The sequence below is a fragment of the Homarus americanus genome, unplaced genomic scaffold (assembly GCF_018991925.1).
Source record: "Homarus americanus isolate GMGI-L3 unplaced genomic scaffold, GMGI_Hamer_2.0 scaffold22369, whole genome shotgun sequence".
NCBI lineage: Eukaryota > Metazoa > Arthropoda > Malacostraca > Decapoda > Nephropidae > Homarus > Homarus americanus.
In genome coordinates, this window is record NW_024717051.1 from 235,028 (window position 1) to 262,715 (window position 27,688).

Below are 27,688 nucleotides of genomic sequence, written 5' to 3' on the forward strand. Positions count from 1 at the left end.
TCATTAACTTGTTTTTGCTTTTCATTCATTCTGAGAAACTTTTACATAAGATACAAATATCAGTTAATATCTCACTCCTACACAGCACCATATTAAAACAGAAATTTCTATGATAAAGCCCAGCCACACTGGGATCTCTTGAAAGGTTGCATTTCATATGTTCAAACAGCACTGACTTAAATTTCTGACTTCACGCAAGAATAAACCATGAAAAAGGTATTAGTTAGCAGGTCAAAATTATTCATTGAATGTCAACAAAGTAATGTAATTACCGTACAATTACATATAAAACATAAAAGATAAAGGTGAGCACAAATGACATTGGGTGGCAAGTTTCTTGAATTAATTGACATTCCACAACACACCACTGCTAATGTACATCTGAAACATCAGTATACTGTACATTACTTTTAATAACAGCAACTCCAACATCATGTCATTTTCAAGCATATTGATGAACTCATACATGTACACAGACAGCAAAACAAAAGTGTGTGGAGTCACTTAAGTAAACCCACATAAAACTTGGTGACTTATCAAGACAATCTGACTAATGATTGTACAGACAGTGAGTAAGAAACATAATAAAACAGACTGAACTCTTAAATGATATTGAAATATCTCTTTAATTCACAATGTTACACTGATAAGGGTCATATCTTATAGGTGTTCATATTTTTTATTATAAAACACTCATACACTTTGGTAGAGAAAAAAAGACAACTTTGAAATCAGAACTATCTGTTCAGTGACCCCACACACGAAACAGGACTGAGCAAAGAATCGCACAATATGATGGCACGGAATTGTTTTGAACTTTAGGGTAGACAAAACCAAAGGCAAATGAAAGGCAGTCAGGACTGTTTTCTGGTATTGAAAACCTTTCACTAAGATTATTTTCTTTAATATTTCATTAAAATAACAAGTTTATGCTGATATCTGAGAGCAATCCTTAATTTATTTACAAGATTTTATGAAACAATGAATATACTGGAATACCAAAACTTCTCACAGCAATATGCATTTTTTTCCACTATCTGATTTTTTGTCTTCAAATTTAGTTCATTTCTTTCAAAATAAACTGCATATGCAGTCCTGAATCCTTATTTTAGTCACTGATATAGTGATGAAATGCACCTGAGCCAAATAAAATTTTAAAAGTTCATTGTATGGCACAAAAATACCAATAATATTTACAAAATTACATGTGTTCATTAATTTGAATCAGCTGAGCCCTTAGGGGCAGAAAGTATTTAGTAATACATTTGTGTTTTTATCTTATAAGTTCAACAAATTTGTCAACATTTTATTATTTAATTCCCAATCATTAAATAAAAAAATTATAATTTGGATATTTACCTCAAATACAGAAATTATACAATGATGTTCTTTTTTTGTAAAACAATTTATACAGTAGTTTATTAAAAAAGCAAGAAAATTTTTCCTATATGAAGCAAAGAGACATAAATTAAAAACACCCATATAAACAACAATTTCCATTATTTAATGTACTAAAAGCAAATTGTTTATACAGACTCCCTTGTCTATGACAGTAACCAATCCTGAAATATTTTACATGGGAAAATTTAGGAAGAAACAAATAACTGACATTGCTAACGTTATTTGCTGCTGACTTCCTAATTTATTCTGCTTGATTTATGACCATATTAGCTATGAACAGCTGCAGCCCAAACTATAATGTAGCAGGTACCATATTTCTTGTGTTGAACTAACGTTGTCACTCTAGCTAGCTTACTAACTCTACATTTAAAAAGCTATTTCCTGTATTCAAGCATAGTACTGTAGCTTATAAACAAGGCAATACGTATCTGTCTTTCTTTCAAGTCGTTGCTCATGAACCCAAAAACTGGGGGTGTGGCTGCCATGGTGCATAAAACTTTCTACATTGGCAGAGCTATAGCTAAAATCAAAACAAAAAACAACAACCTATATAAACCACTGTCCATTAAGTCATGCAGCAGTCTCACTCCTTTATAAGAAATCACAACCATACTTGTCCTGACTAGCTGGCCACTATACTGTAAGTATTGAGCTACAATGCTTTATATCTGGTCTAATTTTTTTTAGCTAGTACACACATTAATCTGAAGCAAAAAGCCCATGAGGAATTAATTTTGAAAAAAAAAAAAAAAAATGCTGTGCTGGTATACTTGAGTATGAAGAGTAACTTGAAAAAAAAATCCTGATACAGGTTGTATAATATATACATAAATGTTAGCAAATGATTTTGCAATTGAAAAGAAGGATGATTTATGCCATCTGTAAAAACAGGCAAATTCTTAAAATCAATGACAATACAAATTACTGTACTTGCAAAACACTAACTTTCAAAAATACAGCATCTTGTTTATTCAACTCCACTGTCGATGTGGATCATCAGGTTTTTGATGTACAGTACTCACTTTATTATCAAGTACATATGTTATCAAAAAGATTATATAAAAAGTTATCAGGTGAGTTTAAAGCTCTCTTTCAACAGAATGTACATTAAATTTGCTACGAAGGAAAAATTTACTCTCCTACTTTACATTACCTTGAACACTACAAAGGGTACGTGCACTCAAAGCAATCATTAAACTTTTCATATATTCTGATGCAACAAATGTTCCTCGAGTCATGCAAACTAAAATATTTCTTTCAAATATTATTTGACATGTACACTATCCTATCCTGTCAGAACAGAATTTGGTCATGGTAACTATCTATCTATGTCATGTTGCCTTTCCTACACTTAAATGAAGATTGTGAGTAAAGTGTTTACTTATAAGTTCAAAGAAAACTTGTTGAAGGCAGACTTAAGCAACCAAAATAGTAAATTGTATTATTGTATACAAAGTTCTTTTAAGGATGCTAAACTCAGCCAACTTGAAATGCTCTTGAAGTAAACCAGTTTTCCTAAAAATAAAAAATTACTATCATATGTAGTCACTGCCAAGGAAAAGCCTCATCTCTCACTTCTCTGTGTATGTCCCCAAAGTAGTTTCCAATAGAGAATAATTCTTCTTGCTTCTCAGGCACCATTCTTAGGTCTCTACCACTTTTGTCTTAGGAGACCTAAGCTCCCTATCTAAAATCCGACCCAAGAATTTTTACCAATATTAAGTCTTGTTGCACAACCTTTAAATTACAGTATTGATCTAAAATATTTTGAAAATAAAATCAGACTAATACTTTTTTATAAACCATTTTGTGTACTTTGCAGAATAAACTTTATTGCTACACTATAAATAACCTTCCAGGAATTTATCACTATTGGAGACTTAAGTAGATTTTTCCATGCCAATGACTAAGAAGCTTGAAGACGATTAGTTTTTCTACAGGCTAAGCTGGTGTTAATAAGTCCTAAATCATAATCTTTTCATGATTTCTGTACTGTAAATCATTAAATGAGTGCAAGAAATCAATAAAAACATGAATATTAATTCTAACATCTAATAAAAAAATTGCTACAAAACCAAATGAACAAATAAATATAAATTATAGCGCAATAAAAGCTTCCAATCCTAGAAACAATAGACACTAGCATCTACTCTCTGGATGTTGCCATGAGATTTTGTCAACATCAAACTGGCTACCCACAAGAACATCTATATCAAATTAGCTCACCACAAAGCTAAGCCATTCCTGAACATAATAATGTGATTCATTTTCTTGAAGACATTTAGCGTGATTGGCATACATTTTCTCCATCAATATCAGCAAAGTATATTCTGATATAGCACAATAAAAAGGGCAACATGTGAAGGACAGAGAGCTTACCCTTAGAGAGAACAGTTGCTGATGAGTGTTAAAGCCCCAAGTTATCAATTCAATTGCCTACCTGTATGATTTATGTTACAATGGGTATATTATCTACAACAATGAGCATAAGATTTTGTGCAAAGAGTATATTAAATATCTTTATTGACATGAAAGCAAATATCACGTATGTTGGTCATCATTAAAACAAAAAACAAAATAAAAATGGATTGGACCAAAATGATTATCACAAAAGTGAATTAAAAATATTTATGTAGATATATCTCCATATTCTGCATTCCATTTTTCATAAGTAGAAATTGTAGACTGCGGAACTGATCTCCGTATCTTTTTCAATGATTCCTTAAAATCTGTGAGTGTGATGCCTCGAACTTCAGATGGGTCACATGTTACCACCTGCTCTGGGTTCAATTCTGTGAAACAGAAAATTCGGTGAATTTATAGTTAAGTGTCTACTTAAAATAAATCACCTGCTGACTTTATTTCATGGTGAGTGGTTCATCCACATCACTGACCTTCTGATCCTGTCTATGACATTTGATGTAACATTATACATGATGGTAAGGTTCTTATACAAGTGAAACTCATGTGCTTTGCTTCTAGAAGTAATAAAAAAATTGTGTTCTAGACAAGTGTAGAAACTAAGGAAGGGACAACATAAAATTAGTAGGAGAACTTGTACAGTATTTCCCACATAATATGCAGGATTATATTCCTACAGACCCTGTGGATTAAAATTATTATGAAATGTGCCTGTGAAAATGCAGTAAGGGTCCACACATTCCCAAAATATTATTGTTACTCTCTCCTGATACATTCACTGAACCCCCATGAAAAGAAAAGAATACACATAGAAATGGGATATCCAACGAAAAGTAAACAAATGATTGACTACTCTCTCCACCAATAATGAAGCCAAGAGAGGGAAGGGGAAGACAAGAGGGGAGAACATGGCTACAAATGTCAGTATAGTATGTTTAATAATAATCTCTCATACTGATTTACAAGGACTGCATTGTACAAATCATTTATTCACTTAGATACACATTAATAAATCCATAACAGATATTTGGGATGGAATATCACCTATTAGTGGAGGCTGTTAAGACTTAAAGGTGACCCCCCAACACAACCTTGAGATCTCATATCCCTTTAGTACAACCAGGTAAATTAATCTTAATGACTATCGATCACAACACCAAGTTCATAATTAAAATACCTATAGCTGAAATTTATAAAATTGAGGATGAAGACACTATACCATTTTATCCCATTCCTTGACTAAAATAAGGAGATGCAAGTAGATAAGGATTTGTTGGATAGAGTTGAATTGATTGAGGAACATAACTGTTGAGAGATAGAATGGAAAAAATGCATTCACCCCCTACAGAATTCACATGTGGAATAGGCAAAACAAATTACAGAACTTTGTTAATATCCAGCATTGCAAACAAATTCAATCTTGAAAAACTCAAACAGAGAGACCAGACCGAACCCTATCTAACTCGGACAAAACATAAGCCCTGACATTCTGAGTAAACAGTTTCCTCGATGACTCCCACAGAGTAAGAGACCCAGATGAACAATATTTTATGATGCACTCCACAGCCAACATGTTTCATTAAAATGCTGAATATTTTTCCCTTGAAACTTGAGTCGCATACATCGAAAACATAAGAAAGGATCATTTAATTCGTTCAACTTACTGTGAGACCGTGACAAAGGCAGGGATCAGTGACCCCTAAGTTACAAACCTCCAGAAAAGAAAAAATCCCAACCCTACTGGAGGCAATTATCCAAACCATCATATCAAAGTCCAACTTGACTCCTACTACTGAAATGCAACCTTAACTTCTTTAGGAAACTTCATTATCATATCCCTATATCTACTGAAAAAAGAGACCCTAGCTCCACTATCTGATATGAAATAATCAAATTAACCAATATTTTCTTGTCCTGTATTGTCTATACTAAGAAATATTGCTCCTTGATAAAATAATATGGCTCTCCCTGCAAAGAAACTTGACTTTCTTTCTCAACTGACTGACTCTTTATATTCCACAGGAGACACCACCAGAACATCTTACTAAACACCATAGTTGGTCCAAATAGGTCTGGTGTTATTGTGGATCCCTCTGAAAAGTTAATCTGTTAATCTTTTGGAATCCACAGCCCTAATTAACAGCAGAAGACCTGCACCTATCCAGGAGAAACACTGATACAAGTCAAGAAGGAAAAAAAAAGCACTACCTGTACTACCAACTTTTATCAAAGGAACTGAAGAAGGATCCACCCCTTAATCTGAAATGGAATGTTACCTAACCAATATTTCTGAGCAAGTTTTGGACAGAGTTCCATTAGAAGGAAGAACAAATTCTTACCTAGCGAAAAAGGAGCAATCAATGTATTATTTCATGAAGAGTTTGAGATTTCCTTGAAAAGCCTGGTGACTGAAGGGTACAAAGATTTTCCCTCCAGAATGATGACTACTCCACATCATATATATATATATATATATATATATATATATATATATATATATATATATATATATATATATATATATATATATATATATATATATATATATATATATATATATATATATATATATATATATATATATATATATATATATATATATATATATATATATATATATATATATATATATATATATATATATATATATATATATATATATATATATATATATATATATATATATATATATATATATATATATATATATATATATATATATATATATATATATATATATATATATATAATATATATATATATATATATATATATATATATATATATATATATATATATATATATATATATATATATATATATATATATATATATATATATATATACTAGAGAAAGAAAAGATGGCAAAACATCTTAATGACAGCAAACTTCTGGAGAAATCCCATAACTTGATCCATTTTCCAATAAGATTTTATCCATTAGCTAACCTTGAAAGTTTATGAACCATTACCAGCAGAACTTATCAAGCACAAGTGGTTATGAAGGATGGATGATTGCCCACCACTTCATGTGAAACCAAAAGTATTGTCTTTGTTCTTCCATCTCTACACTTATGTATAATTAGTTGCTGTTTATTAATCTTACCTCTGATTGGTGCTAGAGCTGCATCCTTGGCCAGGGATGTAAGGTCAGAGCCTGAGTATCCCTCAGTAAGGCCGGCCAATACCTCCAGGTCCCGAGTACTTAATTCTGACTTCTGCTTAGTTATTAGATGATTTATTAGCAAACAGCGGGTGTTCTTATCAGGCTGTGACACATACACACGCTTGCTGAATCGTCTGCAATTTTTTTTTTTTTAGATACAAAAATTAATTACTTTATGGAGATCTATAGATGCAGACTTCAATCTGACATTTACAATTTGCTATATATTGTTATTACAGGTCAAAGGATCCTTTCTCCAATAACCATTGAGAAAATTTTTGCCTCCATTTTCTAATATTTTCTGTTTCAGATTCTTAGGCTTATTACAATAGCCTAAGCCTAGGCTAGCCTATACAGATCCAGACCTCATACCTGAAAGAATCAATTTTCTACTCACACCACTTGCCACCTCTTGCATTCAGATATCTTTGAAGGTTAACATGATTTTTTTAGTGTTCTTCAATACTATCGGTAAGTCTTGTTTAATAGCATTTTAGATAAAACATTGAACAATTTGAGCAATGACTTTCTCTCAATCACTAACATCAATGCTTCACTCCACATTCAGTTGTTGTTGGTTTAGTTGTTTTTATACACTTTAAGATGTTTTACAGTAGACATGGTTTTGTCCCTCCCCCCTTTACTGTAGCTAAAAAATTTGCTGTAATTAGTGATTATAGAAGTTTGTAGGTTACAGGTTAAGAAACATGAAGACTGTGGGAGCTGACTGGCCCAAATAGCTGCTTTACAGACTCACCCTGTACCAGTATTTATTTAAGTTCTAGGCTAATGGAAACTTTTACTGGTATTATGCGTTTCACCTAAGTCTTTGTTATAGTTGCGGGCATAACATGAGGTTTGGCTTAGGTCCATCGTGTAATCATGAGAGATAGGATGGCAGTGAAAATGGTGGTTTCCTCACAAGTGGATCTTACATGTTGAACCTCTACTTACTTATACAGTACAGCTTCTCATAATCCTAAATAACTGACAATAAATTATTAGAATATCTTTATCTTCCATTCAAGATTCCCTGAACTACCTGATATATGCCTTCATATGCACATACAAAAGGATCTGTTTATTTTTTTTTTTCCTTTTGGAGGGGGGGGGGGTGTCAGATAAAGGATCCTTCATCTGTAGTAAATATGGAAAGAAAAAATCATTTTCAATATGCTACATTCTAGTTATGTGACTTAAGTTTCCATGATGGATAAGGTACAATACCTTTTAAAATCTTCAACCTGAAAAAAAAATCTACACATTATGAGTTTTGGCCATCTGAATGAATTACAACACCTCTCAAATGATTTAACAGTGTCACCAGTAATTTCTGTATGCATGGTCATATTGGTCAGCATACATCACTAACATTTACATCCATACCAGTGATTTAAATATAATTGTGGGGCAGCCTTCAGAGGCATCTTATTTCCACAAAAATCAATGTGTGGTTTATGTGCAAGAAATGTAGCCCAAAAGTCCTGTCAGCCCTCCACCCCATCTATGAACCCCGAGACTAATGGACCTGTGAATCTGAGACATCACAAGACCCAGTGCACCATCTGTGGGCCTATCAATGTGTGATGTCTTGATTCACAGGTTCATGAGTTTTAGGTCAGAGGACTGACAGGACTTTTTTCTATAACTGTACATTGCATAAAACGATAAAGGAAATAGGAAACTTTCATCTACAGGTTGACAATCCCTTATCCGAAATCCTTGGAGCCAGAGGCATTTCGGAATTCGGAATTTTTCGGTTTACAGAATGGTTAGTTTTTTTTTTATGTGTGTGTGTATTAGCCCACCTGGGCACAAGTCGCTGACCCACATTTGGGCCTGGGGGGGAATATAATAATAATAATAATAATAATAATAATAATAATAATAATAATAATAATAATAATAATAATAATAATAATAATTCTTAGGTCTAGGTCGTGTTTCTCACTTTTTATCTTTTTTTCATTCTTGTATTTCTTAATTATTATTATTTTATTTGGGTGTATTTTGTATTAAATTTTTTATTTACTATGAATAATTATTATTATAATTATTATTACTATTACGTATTCGCCCCCAGGCCCCGATGGGCTAATCCCTGTTTAAAAAAAATAAATAAATAAATAAAAAATCGGTTTTCAGAGCTTTTCGTTTTTCGGAATTTCGGATAAAGGGTAGTCAACCTGTACTTATGGAAATAAAATCATTGAAACTTTTATATTCATTTTGTAACTCGACATTTAGTCACAACCCTTTTACAACTTATGCCTCCCGAGAAAGGAGCCAATCGCACTGTGGGATCACGACCAAACTATCAAGCCCAGCCAAGCACTGCACTACACCATCTTCTTGGGCCGCACTGTCTGCATTAAACATCTGTAGGCCCTGTGGGGTTGTGCATCTTCACACTCTGTTTTCCCAGATTTTTTCCTGGCAATTGGACACCTACAGAAGGCTGCCCCCTCAATTAGAGCACAAGTGAAAAAGTTATACAGAGGTCACCTACATAAATTATTAGACAGCAAAGAAGGACCTTGTATTTACCTGAGTGCAGCATCATCCAGCTCCTGTGGTCTGTTTGTTGCACCCATGATAAGAATTCTCTCATCAGGATCTGATTTAAGTCCATCAAATTCAACAAGGAATTCTGTTTTCAATCTTCTTGAGGCTTCATGCTCTCCTTCTCTTCTCTCACAAAGTAAGGAATCAATTTCATCTATGAAGATAATTGCTGGCTGCAAATAGAAGATAAAAAAATTAGAAAGGCTAGTCTTTCAGTGAAGGTTAATTTACCTTTCAAAACTGTTTTTCACCACATCATCTAAATTGTTTATTTTAACAAAAAATCGTAAAAACTGAAAATTTTGGCCAGCCTTCAAAATGTAATATTTTCTGGTTTAGGGCTTTGGAACCTGGGAAGGGACTTGTATGCATGTAAAAGTTAAGACTTCAGAAGGAGTACTTGAAGTAGTTGCTGATCTGATGTGCTATACTGTATTGTTTTAACTTAGTGACCACTTCAACCAAAAAATATCCCCTATTGGGGCTTGAACCCAGGACTACAAGATGCAAGTCCAAAGTGGTATCCAATATGTCAGGCACATAAGCCTGTGGTAGTTTTCCTCTGTTACCCTACAACAATCACTACTATCTGATATGATCTACAATGATCATAATCCTCAGTCATTTGAGATTTGAGGAAATCCTTCATTGGTGTCCATCCATTCTCCTATTGGGGTTAAATATACTGTACTGTATACAAATGGATATGCACTGTACACATATATAAATGTAACCAATATTCCTCACTGTGACCTATAGTCTAAGGCTGTAAGGTACAAGTCTCAAGCAGCACCTAGTCAGCTACCCAATAACCTGGCAGCTTGTGGTTTCAAGCCCTAACAAGGGATATCGGGTGCACTGATATAAGTGGGGTGAACAAATCATACCTATTTGTACAGTCATCATATGTTTATACACAGGAGTAGGAAGTTTACTCCAGTAAATTGTGTACACACAAATGGAAAGCAAAGCTATAAAGACAACAAGAGAAACAATGGGAAAATAGCTATCATTGAAAGATCAGTAAGGAGGGTACGAATATTTAGCAGCCCACCACATGTTGATACAGGTAGTATCACCTGAGAAAACATGATTAGGGAGAAAAAGAACCTCCCAGAATACCACATCTATTGCTAAGTCCAACAACTTACTACTGTACCTAAATTTAGCAGAAAGAAGAACCTCATAATTTCACATTTCATATTTTTGCAATTTAGGAAAATTTGAGCTAAATTGGAATGATCTAATATACAGATATTGCACACATTGCAAATAAAGGTAAAGTACTCAGAAAATATTACCTTATTACCCGACAGACATATAAAGAGTACAACATTTATTTGATAAAATTAGTAAATATTACCTCATAGAGGGATAAAATAAACTCTTGAACAGATCGGTGCATGAGTGAGTCCTTAGGACATCATTGGCCTGGGTGGAAAGTAAGAATCTTGATGTATATTTAATTTAATTTCTTTGGTGCTTTATATTTTATACTGTACTTCTACTGTCCTGTTTGTAAGGCACCTCATGGTTATTCATCTTTCTGTATTTTAACTTATAGATATTTTGCAAAAAATTTAGTTTTATAGACTTTTCAGTCCCTTGGTGAGCAAAATATTGAGGTTGTATGGTTGAATATTGGTCAAAGTTTTCTAATAACCAGATATACTTCAAAACTTCCATTTAAGATGTGTTGCTCCATACAAAAATATTATCCTTTTTTATTCAATCATACAAAGCCCTTTCCTGTAATGCTGCAGTATAGCTGGAATCAAGAGCAAACACAAACTCACTCTTACTACTGTGAGATTTTGCTACACCAACCTATTACCATATGCTCCCCTATCATTCCCTTGTGCTTCCTTTCACCACATTCTTGCAATTTGTGCAATTTCTTCATGGTCCCACTATCCAACTCTAGCTATACTGTATGCTCTTTTTACCAATTTCTTTTTTCCCCTTCTTTGAACACGTCCATTTTGTATCACTTTTCCAAACTCCACTTAGCTCTCAATCTAACATTTAATTCATTTCCATTCCTCCATCTCATTTCTGTATTTCCTATTCTCAGCACACTGTTGACCACAAACACTGTTCTCAAGCATATCACTTCTGTTGCTTCTAATTTAATTCACTCAAATGCATCCTGCTTCAAGAGTCAGTGTTCACTTCCATATAGTAATTCCTCCGTCCACTTCCAGCGTTACTTCCTTTGATACAGTTCTCTATCGTTCCATTCTATTCTTCATGCATTTACTACAGTATTTTTTTCTCCCTCTACTATTTTAATGTTCAATTTTGCTAACCACTGTTACAATCATCGGGCATCAGAAACACCTTACTTTTTTATTTCTGTCTCTTTCAAGTTAGCACTGTCCATAATTAAATCTACCAGTATGTTTACATTTACTACATCAGCTGTGTGCTCACATACAAATGAAGCATAAAAGTCTTACCTGAAGTTCTCGTGCTACTGAAAATAGCGCTTTAACCAGCTTCTCCCCTTCACCAACATATTTACTGGTCAGTGTAGATGCACTAATATTGAAAAATGTAGCTGAACTTTCACTTGCTACTGCTCGAGCTAACATGGTTTTGCCATTACCTGTAAAATGCAAAACCAATCACACACACATAATAAAGGAAAATACTGTATAGCAGTAGGGTAGAGTTCCTTAAAATGCATGGTCGTGGAAACATCCAGCAGCAGGTTTTATGTACAATTCAACCTTAAAAATCTTGAAATCAGTTATCTGCCATTAATGAAATTTATAAAAGATTGCAAATAAACAATAGTCATTCACGTACTTCATGTGTGGCAGTGTTTGCTCTGCTATTTTGTGGACTTGCATTATGTAAAAGCACAAAGAATCAATACTTAAAACAAACACAGTAAAACACTGACTGCTCATCTAATTTTTACAATTTAGTTGTACTGTACTTGTATACAGTACAAAGATACAGTACTATGTTTTATTTATGAAAAAAATAAATCTCCACCAGCAATTATTATACTATTACCAGGTATGTATTACTATCACCACTAAGTCATGTTCCAAACTTGCATAGGTTAACCATAATTACCTGATGCCATGGTGTCCCTGTTACCTTCAAGCAAATTTGGAGCAAGATTAATGGCTGGATGCCCTTCCTACTGCCAACCCACTTTTACAGAGTTGAGACCTTTAAGTGTCCTCTTAGCTGGCAAGGAAGGGTCACTATTCCCTGAGGTAATCAAAGATTACCCACCTACCTATTAAGTCAATCTTATTTTCTTATTTAAGCAGTATATTCATGAAGAACCAGCCAGGCCTGTGCCATTAGATCTTCATCAACTTCCTTGACAATAACTGATACTGAACTGGAAGGGTTAGTTTTGGGACTACTATACCTATACTCAGGTTATTGATGTCAAGACATGCACTGTGATCACAGATCTAGAATATTATGCATCTTGATCTGCCCCATGCTTGTCCAGTGACACTGCTCACAAAACTAAAAAAATCCATATATCCTACATCCTGTTAGTTATGACAAAGAAGGATATCTGAGGTCACATTGTGCAATATCTGCTGCAAAGATTTTATTATGCAATCTTGTAGGTAACAGCAAAGCTTTCATTGTGCAATAAAGTTAAATCTTACCTGGAGGACCAAAGAGTAGCAATCCTCTTGCTGGAGCACGGAGACCAGTGAAGAGCTCTGGCCTCAGTGAAGGCAATATAACAATCTCGTGTAGTGCTTTTTTTGCAATCTGCAAATGAAATGTTAGGCATCATTTAAAATTTGGTGTTACAAAAGAAAAGACATCCAAGCTCCTTTCCTTCATTACTAAGTTTATGTTTCTTCTTTTCATCATCATAACATTCATGCAAATTTAAGCACATTTCCCTTCTCTATATTGTACTAATTTATTTTGTAGGTTTCTTCCGGCATTTTTTGCATCCCTATTCAACATGAGCAAGAGAGCAAGATATGATAGTGCTGGTTTAATAGCTAAAAGATAGTGTAGAAGCTTAGCCGAGAAACTAGATGTGTTAAAACTATATGAAAAAGGTGAGAGGTCTGTGGATATTATATGGAGCAAGCAATGAATATATTTTTATTTTCTGAAGTGGATCCATTAAAAGAACGAAGCATTAAAATTAACAGGGATGTGGAAAACACATATGACCTCTACATAAGATGTATAATGAGAAAAGCAAGCGGCTGTGAAAGGTTCTTTCGACAGCTTTATTATTCAAAGGCCTAAACCACCAACTTCAGCTACACCATCAAATTCAGCATAATAAGCAGCTTCAACAACAACTTCAGGTTCAGTAACAGTTTCAGCAACAGCTATGATATCTTTATGGAAAGCTTCAGCTTCAGCCAGAGTTGAAACTGATTGACGAAATCATCTGAGTAAAAACTCGCACAATATTCATTGGCTGTCCTTATGTTTTAGACTTTACCACCATTTGTGAGTAGAATTTTTGTTTTACATTAGTAAGTATTATTTAAAACATACGTGAACAGTAATAAGTGTCCCTTTCATGTTCTTATGTAGAGAAATAATGATGTTTTCACATATACGCACTTACGTACGATGGCGTTCCCAATTTATTTCGTTTTTTCTTTACCATTAATGGTTAGCTACTTCCATTGTTCCATTTATTAACATTAAATAACATATTACATATTCATTTTTTTACATTAATTTTACTACAGCAACAACCAGGGTCTTATTTCTTCAGTTTCTTATGTAGAAGTGGTACCATCGTCATTCATCACGGGTGTTGTAAATATGAACGAAAAGAATACCGTCTTGTCTCCTCTTGTGTGTTTTAATATTCTACGTATTATTAATGAATTGCTTTGGTCATTTCGCATACAGTGATCCTTCGGTTAACGAACGCCTCAGTTAACGAATTACCTTCCATAAGAATCTTCAATTCGGTTAACGAAAAAAATTCGGTTAACGAATTCCTTACGAAGTCTTCTCAACATGTTTTCGCTTGCTCACCAGCTGGAATATTAGTCCACCAATACAGTAATCAGTTCTAGGGCTTAAATTCGTTCCCATTTGAGTAAATATCAAGAAGGTTGAACTATTCAATAATTTTTAAAGTTTTATATTAAATTTTCTAGTCATTTTAACAATTATTGAACATAATTGAAGTAAAGGAAACTAGTTTTAGCGCGCCAAACAGCCACTTGACTCACCCAGCAGGCATCAGTTTGTGTCTCTGCTCAGTGGAGGTAACATCTTACTTGAGACTCTCTTGAACATAAACTATTTTTACATTTTTACAGTACAATTACTGGTCATTCTGAAATTTATTTTACATATTGACAATATATAGAGCAGTGCAGTGTTGATTTAAAGAAAATAATCTTGAATTACACCTAGTGAACTTAAAATTTTATGGGTGAAATGGCAGCATGAAGCATGGGGTGATTTCTCTTCCAACCCCACTTCCTTCTCTTCTCCCTTCTCCTCCACCCCCACTTCTAATTCCAATCATCATCATCATCAACCAGGAGCCTTCTACATGCACACCTCAAAGTAAGTGTACTTTACTGCATTTATTTTTAGTTTGTATGTAATTTTCGGTGAGCTGGAACCAATTACCCAAAATCCCATTGAAACAATGGTTTCGTTTAACAAAATTTTTGGTTAACGAATTGTGTTCGTTAACCGAGGGACCACTGTATATAAAAATTAATTCAATCAAATACATATTCAGTAATAAACAATAATGAATCTTTTGTACATACAGTACAGTATTACCCCGCCTAACGCGGTTTCACTTAGAGCGTTTTATCATATACGCGGTGCCTCGCCAGAGCTGAACTTTCACTTAACACGGATTTTTTCATCATATACGCGGTGAGTGTCCGGCTCGAGACGCTATTTTTAGATTTGCCCCACCCGCCACCCTGCCTGACTGCCTGTTTTAGCTCATAAAATTCATACAAATTACCCGGCCAGAATATAATTTACATTGCTGGAATTCTTATAATTTGGTGATCATTTTGAATATAAACATCATATATTTTGCATTAGACATACAAATTTTAGATAACATTTTTTCTCTGGGTAACTATGTTATCTTTTGTGCAAAATATATGACATTTATATTCAAAATATTCCTGGTCTTACAAGGAATCCAGCAATGTCAATTATATTATCCTAACTTTAGTTTGAGGTATTATTTATTACAAAAAAGTTAAGTATTCTGGTTTTCCCACACATCTCCTTGGGACGGTTGGTGGGGGGTGGGGGGGAGGGAGGGACCGACCGACCATCTGTTACCCCGTGAAGAATATTTTTTTTTTTATTAACTGAAGATATTTGTTTTAGCTCATAAAATTCATACAAATTACCCGGTCAGAATATAATTTACATTGCTGGAATTCTTATAATTTGATGATCATTTTGAATATAAACATCATATATTTTGCATTAGACATAAAATTTTTAGATAAAATGTTTAATCTGAGTAAGAATGTTATCTTTTGTGCAAAATATATGACGTTTATATTCAAAATATTCCTGGTCTTACAAGGAATCCAGCAATGTCAATTATATTATCCTAACTTTAATCTGAGGTATTATTTAATACAAAATGTTAAAATCTAAATTTTTCACCCAACCTTTCTCTTGAAGGGAGGATTGGTGGGGGGTGGGGGGAGGGTTGGGACTGACCGCGCGGTTGGAAGAGGGGGAAGGCAAGGTGGGGTACTTTGATTGACAGATAGTGTCCTGAAGATTATTTTTTTTTTATTAACTGAAGATATTTGTTTTAGCTCATAAAATTCATACAAATTACCCGGCCAGAATATAATTTACATTGCTGGAATTCTTATAATTTGGTGATCATTTTGAATATAAACATCATATATTTTGCATTAGACATACAAATTTTAGATAAAAAAATTTTCTGAGTAACTATGTTATCTTTTGTGCAAAATATATGACATTTATATTCAAAATATTCCTGGTCTTACAAGGAATCCAGCAATGTCAATTGTATTATCCTAACTTTAGTTTGAGGTATTATTTATTAAAATTTAGTGGTTTTCCCCAAAAATTTCTCAGAGAGGGAAGAGCAGTGTAGTGTGAGAGGGGGAGGGAGTTGAGTCCATTATTTGAATGGACATTAACTTGGCGACTGTATTTCTCTATTTCTCTTAAGTATTAATTGTGTGCATGTACCATCATAAAATTAAGATGTTATTTTTACTACAACATAGTTATGTGTCTTCAAAAAGTGGAGTTTGGGGGTCGGGCCGGTTTCTATTGGAATTAATCCCATATGTTCTGTTGTTCACTTAACGCGGATTTCACTTAACACGGGACCCTCTGGGTTCTATTGACCGCGTTAAGTGGGGTACAACTGTATTCTTAATAAGATAAAAGACCCGGTTTCCTTGAGGGCACAAGTGTACATTGCCGTTCCACTATCACTCTTTTTTCCTTAACATCAATAGTAACTTTTATTGTACATTAAATAACATTAATTAAAATATACTTAATTGTTTTACATTAATTTTACTATAGCAACAACCAGATGATAACCGACATTATGGGTGTAAACACTGACAACAATAGCATCCCATCTCCTCTTGTGTGACTTTACTATTATTGATTTATATTGTATAAAGTGCATTCATAAACATTATTTAAAGAATATAGTTTTCAATTTTCATTAATTGTATTGTTTTTGGGGAAGAGGGTAAAAAGCCACACAAAAGTTATGAAAAGGTCACACTGGGGAATGCATCTCATTATTGCTTTATTTTAATGGTAATTAATGAGGCTTTACTGTACAGTATAACAAAAATGTGCTAGCATACAACTACGGTAATAATATCTAAACTGAACAATATTCTAAACATAGAAATGTAACATACATATTTTCAAACTTTAGTTATCTTCCTATCTAAAAATTACTGGAAACCAAACATTTCACAAAGGTTTACAATAACTTACTTGTTGTCCGGCAATGTCATCCCATGTTACAGGAGGTGAGGAATCTATAATTTCATCCATAATGCCATGAGCTAACTTGGTATCAACTCCTTTCATGGATGCTGAAGCAGATCGTCTATGAGTGGGTGTGTGCTTTGGTGTTCCATTACCTCCATTGCCAGTAAGGCCAGAACCTGCTGAACCACGACGTTTCAAAGGCGAACCCAATGGCATACCACCATTCTGAAAAAAAATTGGTTTTGTAATATTTCAAGCTACAGTACCATCATTCTTGAACAAAATTATTACAGTATACAGATTATTAATTGAACACACATTTTTATATTAGGGCCTAAACTCAAACCTTTTTTGATAATTTATTGAACAGCCAATTATTTCCCTTATTTTTTTTTTTTTTTTTTAAATTTTCACTTCTTGATGACAAAGGCAAACAAGTATATTTTCAACTGAAATGAGTATGGCATAGTTTACAAGCCTGGAGTGTTACTATCATTTTTGGCAAGGAGCCCTTGTAACATTATCTGTAGGAAATTCCTTTGACTACTAGTGAAGTGAAGGGTGGACTAGTCAGCCTTCACAGGGTACTGGCCTTCATACCTAGAAAATTTCTGAGTACTGTACTGTACTGTACAATCAGTGTGGTGAATAACCACTACTGTAGCATAACTGCAGCAGTCACAGAACATTCACAGGGCAATAGTCATAACATCAAATTATGACACAGTTACTATTGTAGCCTTGGCACAATACACTTAACAGTTATGTATGTTTACTTATAGCATACCACTAACAGTTAAAACTGTATAAGAATGTGTCTTAAGTGCCTAATACTTACTGCAACAGTAAAGGTGTACAAACTAAAATTAATGTTTTTAGTACAATTACTCTATCTTAAATAATTAGCCCACCTACTATTTTGATGTAAGTCATGTACTGTATACTAAATATAGTCAGGGATAGAGCACTGCCCACATGGAGGCACTATTTAGCTATAAAACCTCAAACAACTGCTACATCAGTCTCATTCCCTTCTCAAAGCAGCAACCTGGAAACTTTGTGTCCGAGATAACCCTTTCTTTTTTAAATTTGATATCCTTCTGCGAAAAAATTTCTGTTCCGAGCATTCAAACAAATTTCGAGAGATTGCATAATGTTTCCGTTGCTGGGACAAGTACAGGACGCACATGTGGGTAGGCTGAGAGTGCTCCTGAGCTATGATTGACCACTACTGTCATGTCACTGCTCCTTCACTCGCTCACTGCTGTTTTCACATATGATCTGTGTTGTACAGTACTGTACCTGCATACATTCAGCCAAGAATACCATTAAAGTAGTGTTAAGACAAAAAACATGAATACAGTAATGTATACTGTACATACTGTATGTACAGTACAAATACTGTGCTGTACATTCACTAAGTGTGAAATTAACATACTGTATGTACAGTACGAATACTGTACAGTACTGTACATAGCAATGTGGACAGTGTACAGTATGCCTACTGTAGGTTAGTGTGTAGAGGGTGTATGTACAGTGAGAGAATACATCATAGAATGGGTGAGCCATTCAAAACACACATGTGTGGAGTCCATAAACAGTTGACAGGCCTGTGGAACCTTGGAAAGGGGTCGCCAGTGACACCATTCACTGTGCTGGGTAGTCAGGTTTCATTATACAGGGGGGAGGTCCTTATTATAAGTGGTTAATAGGGACCAGAAAAAAGCCACTAATAATGAAACCACTTATAAATGGGAAATAATTCCCATATGAATTAATAGGAATAGGGTCTAACTGGGACCATCACATTGTAAGTGACACTCAAGGTTTAATTTGGTATCTTTTAACAGTTATATATATATATATATATATATATATATATATATATATATATATATATATATATATATATATATATATATATATATATATATATATATATATATATATATATATATATATATATATACATACATACATACATACATACATACAGTAAAAGTCCAAAAATCCGGATGCCAGGAATCCGGACCACCCGAGAATCCGGACTTTTCGAAAACTCAAACTTTTTAAATTTAGCGGGGGCTTTTGTGGGTTATGTGAATGAATGGAGTTGCTTTAAAAAATTAATTTACATAATTCTAATAATAAAATTAATTGTAAATTATAGGTAGCTAATTTTGTTAGTTTTGTAATTAGCTTGAACTGAAATGTAAAATTTGAGGCACTATAAATCTTTTGTGTGTATGTGTGCATGCGTGAATGCCACAGCTGCACAGCGACAACAAACGACCACACGATCGCCACTTTAAAACAAGCAATCAAACTGTGACAACGTATGTAATTTTGAGTCCTACTCTTTCCATGTACAGAGTACAAGCCCATAATAATGGCCCCAAAAGTAGATAAACTTCGTTGTGTGAAGAAAAAGAAGAACACATTGAAATTGAGTGACAAACTTGAAATAATTAAGAAACTAGAATGTAATGTGAGCAATGCTGTTCTAAAGGAAACATACAACATTGGAAAGTCTACAATTTATGATATAAAAAAGGCAAAGAATAAAATTCTAGAATTCACAGCTTCTTCTGAGCCTTACATTAAATTGCTGAAAGAAAAGGTTTATATTGGCCCAAATTAGAAAATCTTGATAAAGTGTTGCACGAATGGTTTTTGTTAAAACGATCAGAAGGTATGGCAATTTCTGGGCCAATGCTTATTGCCAAAGCAAAGTCTTTTAAGGAGCAAATGAACATTGAATCAGAGTGCGCATTTAGTGATGGATGGCTTAGGAATTTCAAGACTCGTCATGGTATTAGACAGTTTGTTTACATTTTTGTCTAGTGTTGACTTTATTTTTCTTTTAAAACTGCTCGTTTTGATAAATGAAGCATGCTTTATTTGCTAATGAATAAACTATCAAAATGTACCTGTTCATCTCTTCTTTATTCCTCCTTAAATTTGAATTTTAAAAGTACTGCCTGAGAATCCGGAAAATCCGAAAATCCGGACCGACCCAATCCCCAAGCAGTCCGGATTTTTGGACTTCTACTGTATATATATAATGATTAAATATATAAAGGTATATATATATGTATGTATGTATGTGTTTTTTGCACATGTATGTATATGTATGGTATGTAACCCTTTGTCCGTATGTATGTAACCATGTATGTATGTATGTATGTATATATATTATGATATATATATATATATATATATATATATATATATATATATATATATATATATATATATATATATATATATATATATATATATATATATATATATATATATATATATATATATATATATGCTGATGACTAAAAGAAGTAATAAGGCTGAGGGACAGTGTACAGTTCAAGCTAATAACCATTTCTAACAAAAGGGATATTAACTTAGAATCTGTATATGGTTTGTGGAGCTAACTGAAATGCAGGGAAGGGTAGCAATTCAAAAGACAAATTCAGCATACATAGGTCAAGTAAAATGACCTGGAAATATAGAACACACACAAGTGATCGCGGGCACCTTTGTGCCCAGTGAAAGTTTGATCGCTCGTGCCTGGCTAGCATACAGCGAATGAGGGTGAGCCAAGTCCGTAGACTTGCATGGTTAATTAGGGTGCGCCAAGTCCGTAGACTTGAATCGTTTTCCATCGTAAATAAAATGGTTAATTAATGCCTTCCTAAAGAAACCATCGACATGGGACCAGGTTTGTTCCACTCTACAAATTTTTTGCGATTTTTCCACCAAGTTTGATGAAAAACGATTGTGCCGTTTTGGCTGCCCAGAACAGACATACAGACAGACACACGCCTAGTCCTATAGTATATTAGATGATTGAGAACTCTAGAAGCTGTGGAAGAATCTGCACTGAAGGAGAGAAGACAATACAGTAATATTTTTTTATCTAATTTGGAAAAAGCAATGCACAGTACAGAATATGTGAGGCAAAGGACAAGATCTTTACATTTTTACTAACCTGGTTTGACAGCTGACGTCTGACACTTGGTGGGGTACCTGGATGTCTTCCCTCCCTAGCCTTGGAGACTGCTCTGGATCCCATGTTACGTGGAAGTGTCTGACTTTTATTGCTCAAAGTAGACATGCGTTTGGGTGTTGGAATCTTCTTAAAAGTCTTGGCATCTTCAAGGAGACAAAATCAAATTATAAAACACTTGCAATTAGACATAACTTATCCATGCTTCCACATTAATACTGAATTTAGCATATACTGTAGTTGAAAACTAAATAAAGTAACAACATATGACAACAATTAACACATCCAAAAGCAATAGTGAAATTAAAATTTTCAAAAATGAAAAACAAGTTTGAAAATATACTATATCTTCAACATGGTGCAGTGCAAGTCATGCATGCTGATCAAATTCCATTACCTTGTGTCCAGGGGGAAAAAGTCTGTCTCCAATCTACATATAACATAAATAAGTTAAATGACCTATGTCTAATGGGGTAATGGTTGAAGGAAAGAAACACTGTATTTAAATTGGTCTGAGTAACCTTTGAATAAGATATCTTTAATACTGCACTTGATTAGTATCTTTAGAAACACCTGACTTTCACTATCTTTAACAACACAGTAAACCCTTGTTATTCGCGGGGGTTAGGTTCCAAGGAATGGCGTGAATAGCAGCTTATACTACCTTAGTGCACTACTGTATACCTATACCAAACAACCGACAGCTGCGTCAGCACTCATCCCCTCTTTTAACTTCTCTAATAATTCAACTTTCTTTGTCAGGGTCATCACTGACTTCTGCCTTTTACATTTCACTCCACTAGCAACACTAGCACTGACAGTCTTTTAGGGACCATTTCAAACAGAAACACTAAAGTTTTGAGAGTACAACACAAGATGCTGCGTGAGGTGACTCGTTGTGCTGCGGGAAAAGGCTCACAAGCGAGCCACCATCTGCTTCCTCCAAACTGTCGAAATCGTGAATGGCAAAGGTCTACTATATTCAAAACATGAAGAGCAATAATATTTCACAAGTAGCATTTTTGCTTATGAAGAAAATATGACACATGAAGAGAGATTGGACTTTATACCTATGTGGTAATGCATTCAGACAAGGGAGGCTGTGATCCAGAGGCAAAGACCTTATGAACAATGGATTTGATTACACATACTGTACTGTACTGTACTGTATGCAGTACCGTGTAAATGAAATTGGTTGTTAGAGTGCTAAAGGCAGGCCCTAGTCCACAATGACTGAGTCTCTTCAGTACAGGTATTTCAATTTTATCTATTGACAAATTTAAGTGCTGAGGTAAGTGAGATTAGCACTACGGTTGCGAATTGCTGGATTACCAGCTCAGTATCATAGCCTCTAGGACACTGTACACAACTTCCCAGGCCTGTAATGTTTGAAGATAGTCGTGAATGCACTAACTTGATTTTTTTGCAGAGACCAACAACATCTGGAAGTTTCAACGATTTTAATTCTACTAATTTCCTCAGAAAATGGACTGGGGAGTAAAGGTTGAATACAAAATGAATGACAAAAGTTGCAGTCCATGATGAAGACATTGAATTCAGAGCCATGCTTTTTTTTGTGTATGTTTTACTTTTATTTTGCAGGAGTCTTCTATCACACAATGTAATGTGATATCAGTTACTATCAAATGATCCATCAATTTAATTTCAATGTCCAACAGAACAAAGATGAACATACAGTATATGTAACGGGAACAAACAATCATAATACTGTATTAATACTTTACATGCAACTTCAGATTTTCAGAGACATTATTTGTTAATAAAACAGTACTGTACAGTATATCCTCAATAGAGAAAACGTATTACAGAGTACAGTGCAGTAATTAGATGAAGTGCCAGCCTGTGAACGAGATCAAATATCTGACAGAGAATGGGAGAATCCAAGAGACAATTGCAGGATAGACCATAATTTCAGTCAAGGATGAAGGGTTCTGATAGATTTCCTGGCCATGGTACAAGTACAGTATTAAGAACATTGCAGCTGAGGGCTTTGGAAAGACATATACTGTACTACCTATAAGTTATAAAAGTAACCTTAAAATGCCCCAAAGTTTTTAAAGGCCAAAAGTTTTGGGAATACTGTACATAAAATCTTCTTGAGTCTATTAATGCATCTTTTTATTTCCCAGAAGAAGATAACTTTGACAGAGAATGATTCCTCAAGAAAAATATCCATGGAGCCTAATCTCACTCTCTACTGAAGGCCTTCTATTACATTACTAAGTAAAGTTTTCAATGTTGCCAATAATGCAGTTACAGTATTTTGACTGTTTCATCCTTTTCTAACAACTCGAGCACAGTGAATACTCTTGCTAGTTTTATTTTCTGATACTATTCTCAAGCATTCATACTCGTGTCAGTGTTTGGGTACTGGAACATTACTTAAGTCTACAAAATTCCATACAAGCTTCTCTTATAAAAATCTAATCTACCAACAAAATAAATGCTGGTTTTAAAAAAAGCATCTGGTTAGATAAGGAAATCTACCTCGGCCTATTTAATGAGGTGTAACCAGGAAAAGCATGGATAGATAAATTGTATGCTGATGAGGTGCAAAGGAAGGGGGGTACCAGGTTAGTAGGGTCTTACATATTGGTGCTGTGTGTGAGAGAAGCACAGTGTATGAAGGATGTTCTACTGTATTTATCAAGAGTTATCCACAAACTGAATGTATAATACATCTTCAACATGAAACCTGTTTCATTAAGGACCATCACTTCAGCAAGCAGGAGCCATGACATTTCTTTATCACTGTGCAAGCAGAATAAGTAGAAGAAATAGCAAAGAATCAGTGAAGGTCAGAGATTAGTGCATGCTTCCTGACAACTGTTAATTTGAATATGCACAGTATAATAGACGCAAAGTTTCTGAGTAATTAAAGCTCACCTAATTATCTAAAGGTTTATGTTTCCTCATGTTATAAGATAATTCCTTGAGATACAGTGTATAACAGATTACATGTGCCAAAAAGAGGGCTCAGGCTCTCACTTGGCTCAGTCATGTCAATACTCTTGTTGTTGTCCATTCTGTATCTTTTATTTTACTGGTTAAATAAACTTTTTCAAAATCAATATCAGTGAAAAATACTTTGATATACTGTACTGTATTAATTTATCACACTAATTCCATAAATCTGAAAACCAGTAGCTAATTAGACTAACTATTACATGCTGATACTGTACAGTTAATACTGGAACATATGTATAATTTTGTACTATGATATTATACACTAATTTACTCTTCCTTCATCTTAAAACTAGGTTTTACAATGCCAGTGGGATAAAATCCCAAAGCAATACAGTATCAGCTCTGGAAAAGCATAATTACCGTACAAATATTTTTATATAACATCACTAAGATATCAAGGAATGGTATTAATAAGAAAAAACAAGTACAGGTTGACAACCCTTTATCCGAAATTCCGAATACCGAAAAGCTCTGAAAACCGAAAGTTTTTGTGGAGCCTCTTTTTTTTTTTTTACAGGGATTATCCACCCAGGCATAGATCACTGACCCACATCGGGGCCTGGGGGGTGAAAATGTAATGGTAATACTAATTATTATAATAATAATAATAATAATAATTATAATAATAATTATTCATAGTTCCGGTAAATAAAAATTTTAATTAAAAATACACCAAAATAAAATAATAATGGTAACAATAATACTGTATTAATAAAATAATAATAATAATAATAATAATAAAGAAATACAAGAATGAAAAAAGATAAAAAGTGAGAAACACGACCTAGACCTATGAATTATTATTATTACCTGTATTATTATTATTATTATCATTATTATTATTATTATTATTAGAATTATTATTATATTTTCGCACCCCCAGGCCCCAATGTGGGTCAGTAACTTGTGCCCGGATGAGCAAAAAAAAAAACATTCTGAAAACCGAAAAATTCCGAAATCCGAAATGCCTCTGGTCCCAAGGATTTCGGATAAGGGATTGTCAACCTGTATCTTCTTTAATTTTCAAGGTAAATGTGATTGCATAAAATTAGTGTATAAAAATAGTGTACAGAAAACATATTTTGCACATGTTTTGTAGTCCTCAATTTAAAATCAAATCTGCCATTGTCGTATTTTACAAGCAATGAAAATTAGCACATCAGCATAAGTGGCTATTAATCATGTTCTGCCATAGCAGGTCCTGTATTAGTAATACTACTGCAATGTAAATATTTGTAACTGCATAATCAAAGAGTTTCATGGACACAGTCACACATATGATAGTGGCAATAAGATCATAAATTATGTAAGCATGAGGGTTCTGTTATCACTGTTAGTAAGAAACCAGGTAGAGAGAAGATGCTTCAGGGTAGAAGAGAGAAGACAGAGTGAGAACATAAGCTACCTTCAGAAGGCTTTTGAGAGTGAGTGGGCCCATATCGCCGATCTGAAGAGTTTCGCCCTGAATCTGTGAGACTCATAACCTGTGGGGCTACACGAGCCCGGGGTTTGTTTGTGTGAGCAGATGATTGATTTGTGAATCCCCTATTGGCAGTTGCCTTAACCCCCGCACCAAAGCGAGGGGGGGTATGGGTGATGCGAGGGGCAGGGGAGGCTGGGGGAGTGAGGGTGGTGAGGAAGGGCACATCCAGCTCCAGCTGCTGCAGGTGAACCAGCGAATCTAGAAAACAATAACACTCGTGTTTCATGCAACAAATAAAGACAACGTATAATTGGATATTTATTATCAACATTGCAACATTTACTACACAAAGAAGTTCAAATGAAAAACAGAATTCAGATTCTACAAAATAATACAAATACTGTACTGTATCTGTACTGTACTTGCAACTACTGTACTGTACAAATGCAGTACTAAAGAAAAATGCTAAATATTAATTCATCAGCTGATGAATTTTCTTAAAAGCTCTACTCCTATCTCAAAATAAATGATAAAGAGCAATAAAGGAGTTATGCAATTTAGAAATCTTCTGTATATAGGAAAATAAACTATAGTCAATGTAAAATATTCTTAGATTAAAAACAAATTTAGATTATGTTATAATGGAAGAAAATATTTTGAGCTTAAAAAAAACTTGTAAAAGAAAAAAAGTTGAAGAACAAAGCACCATTAGTGAAAAACAACCCCCCATGTGGGTAATATTTATTGCCCGACAAAAATTCAGCCCTGAATATTTCATTATCATGCAAATTCATAAGAAAAATTCATAGATGTAATAAGTTTCTTAAAACATGCAAATATATAATTTATTAAAGAAAAATACTGCGAAGTTCTTGAAGAAAACTGTGTAAGGCAAATTAAAAATACCGAAATCCAATGCAAACTGCATTAATGTATACTGATACCTGCACTCAAAGTAAAGTACAGTATAATTTGTTTCATTAAGGACAAATCTTGGTATTTTTGTTCATTATAATTAATGATATTGGTATTGTTGTTCATTATAATTTTATAAAAAAAATCAGTTCATTATATTTATTTTTGTCCAGATGCTTTAAATAAGTATCTGTGTCATTAAGTACCCTCCATCTGCTGTTAATGAGTTGCATCAAAATAAAGTTTTCCACCTACCTAACATGTCGAGCCTCTCCTTGGCCATAATAAGATTCGTTCTCATCTTGTCTTGTAATCTCTGGGCCCTCTCATAGGCCTCCCCCCGACCCATACAGTCAATGGCGATGCCAGAATCCAGCTCCGAGATGCCGCGCCGATAAAGCTCCATGGCCACCTCCTTGTTACCTGAAACATATATAGAAATAAAGTTTCCATTCACACATAAATAGCTAAAGTACTGTGTAACAATAATTAATTTTTTTTATATGTTGGACTGGTTTTCTTCTCCAAAATACAATTAACATGGAGAATATTAATACAGACAAGGGAAGGATTTGCCACTTCCAAGACAATGTTGGCTAAATATTATACCCGACCTGAATTATCTTATTATTAGTATATACGAACCATCGAAACAATATCATTAATAATCTTAGAGGTTATTTTCTCGTGTTGTGAAGGTGTTTGAAGACTGCAGTTTAGTACACCATAACTATAAAATACTAAGAGTTCTATCTCATAATTCTTACTTGTTGATGGATGGTGTAAGTACCATTTAAATGCCAACCACAACAACCACGTAACGCATT

At 34.0% G+C, this 27,688-nt stretch overlaps 1 protein-coding gene across 2 annotated transcripts; it reads right to left on the minus strand.

Annotated features, from left to right (window-relative positions):
- Positions 1-2,048: 2,048 nt before the first annotated feature.
- On the minus strand, positions 2,049-27,285 carry LOC121858783 (spastin-like). Of its 2 annotated transcripts, XM_042355417.1 has the most exons (9): positions 27,117-27,285; positions 25,929-26,204; positions 21,518-21,681; positions 17,533-17,754; positions 13,200-13,308; positions 12,012-12,160; positions 9,535-9,725; positions 6,928-7,121; positions 2,049-4,193 (listed from the first exon to the last, which is right to left on the minus strand). In XM_042355417.1, the coding sequence occupies exons 1-9, from the start codon at positions 27,265-27,267 to the stop codon at positions 4,030-4,032; spliced, it is 1,620 nt and encodes a 539-aa protein (XP_042211351.1). In that variant the 5' UTR covers positions 27,268-27,285; the 3' UTR covers positions 2,049-4,029. The 2 variants fall into 2 exon arrangements, with proteins under 2 accessions (XP_042211351.1, XP_042211352.1); XM_042355418.1 differs by lacking the exon at positions 25,929-26,204.
- Between the last annotated feature and the right edge of the window lie 403 nt (positions 27,286-27,688).

What these genes read in the sequence shown, in the direction of transcription:
- LOC121858783 (XM_042355417.1), bottom strand. Translation starts at nt 27,267, where the DNA reads ATGGAGCTTTATCGGCGCGGCATCTCGGAGCTGGATTCTGGCATCGCC. An exon ending in CAGTAGCACGAGAACTTCAG is followed by an intron (nt 9,726 to 12,011) that starts GTAAGACTTTTA and finishes TTCTATTTGCAG; the next exon opens with CCAGCAATTATCTTCATAGA. An exon ending in AGCTCTAGCACCAATCAGAG is followed by an intron (nt 4,194 to 6,927) that starts GTAAGATTAATA and finishes TCTGTTTCACAG; the next exon opens with AATTGAACCCAGAGCAGGTG.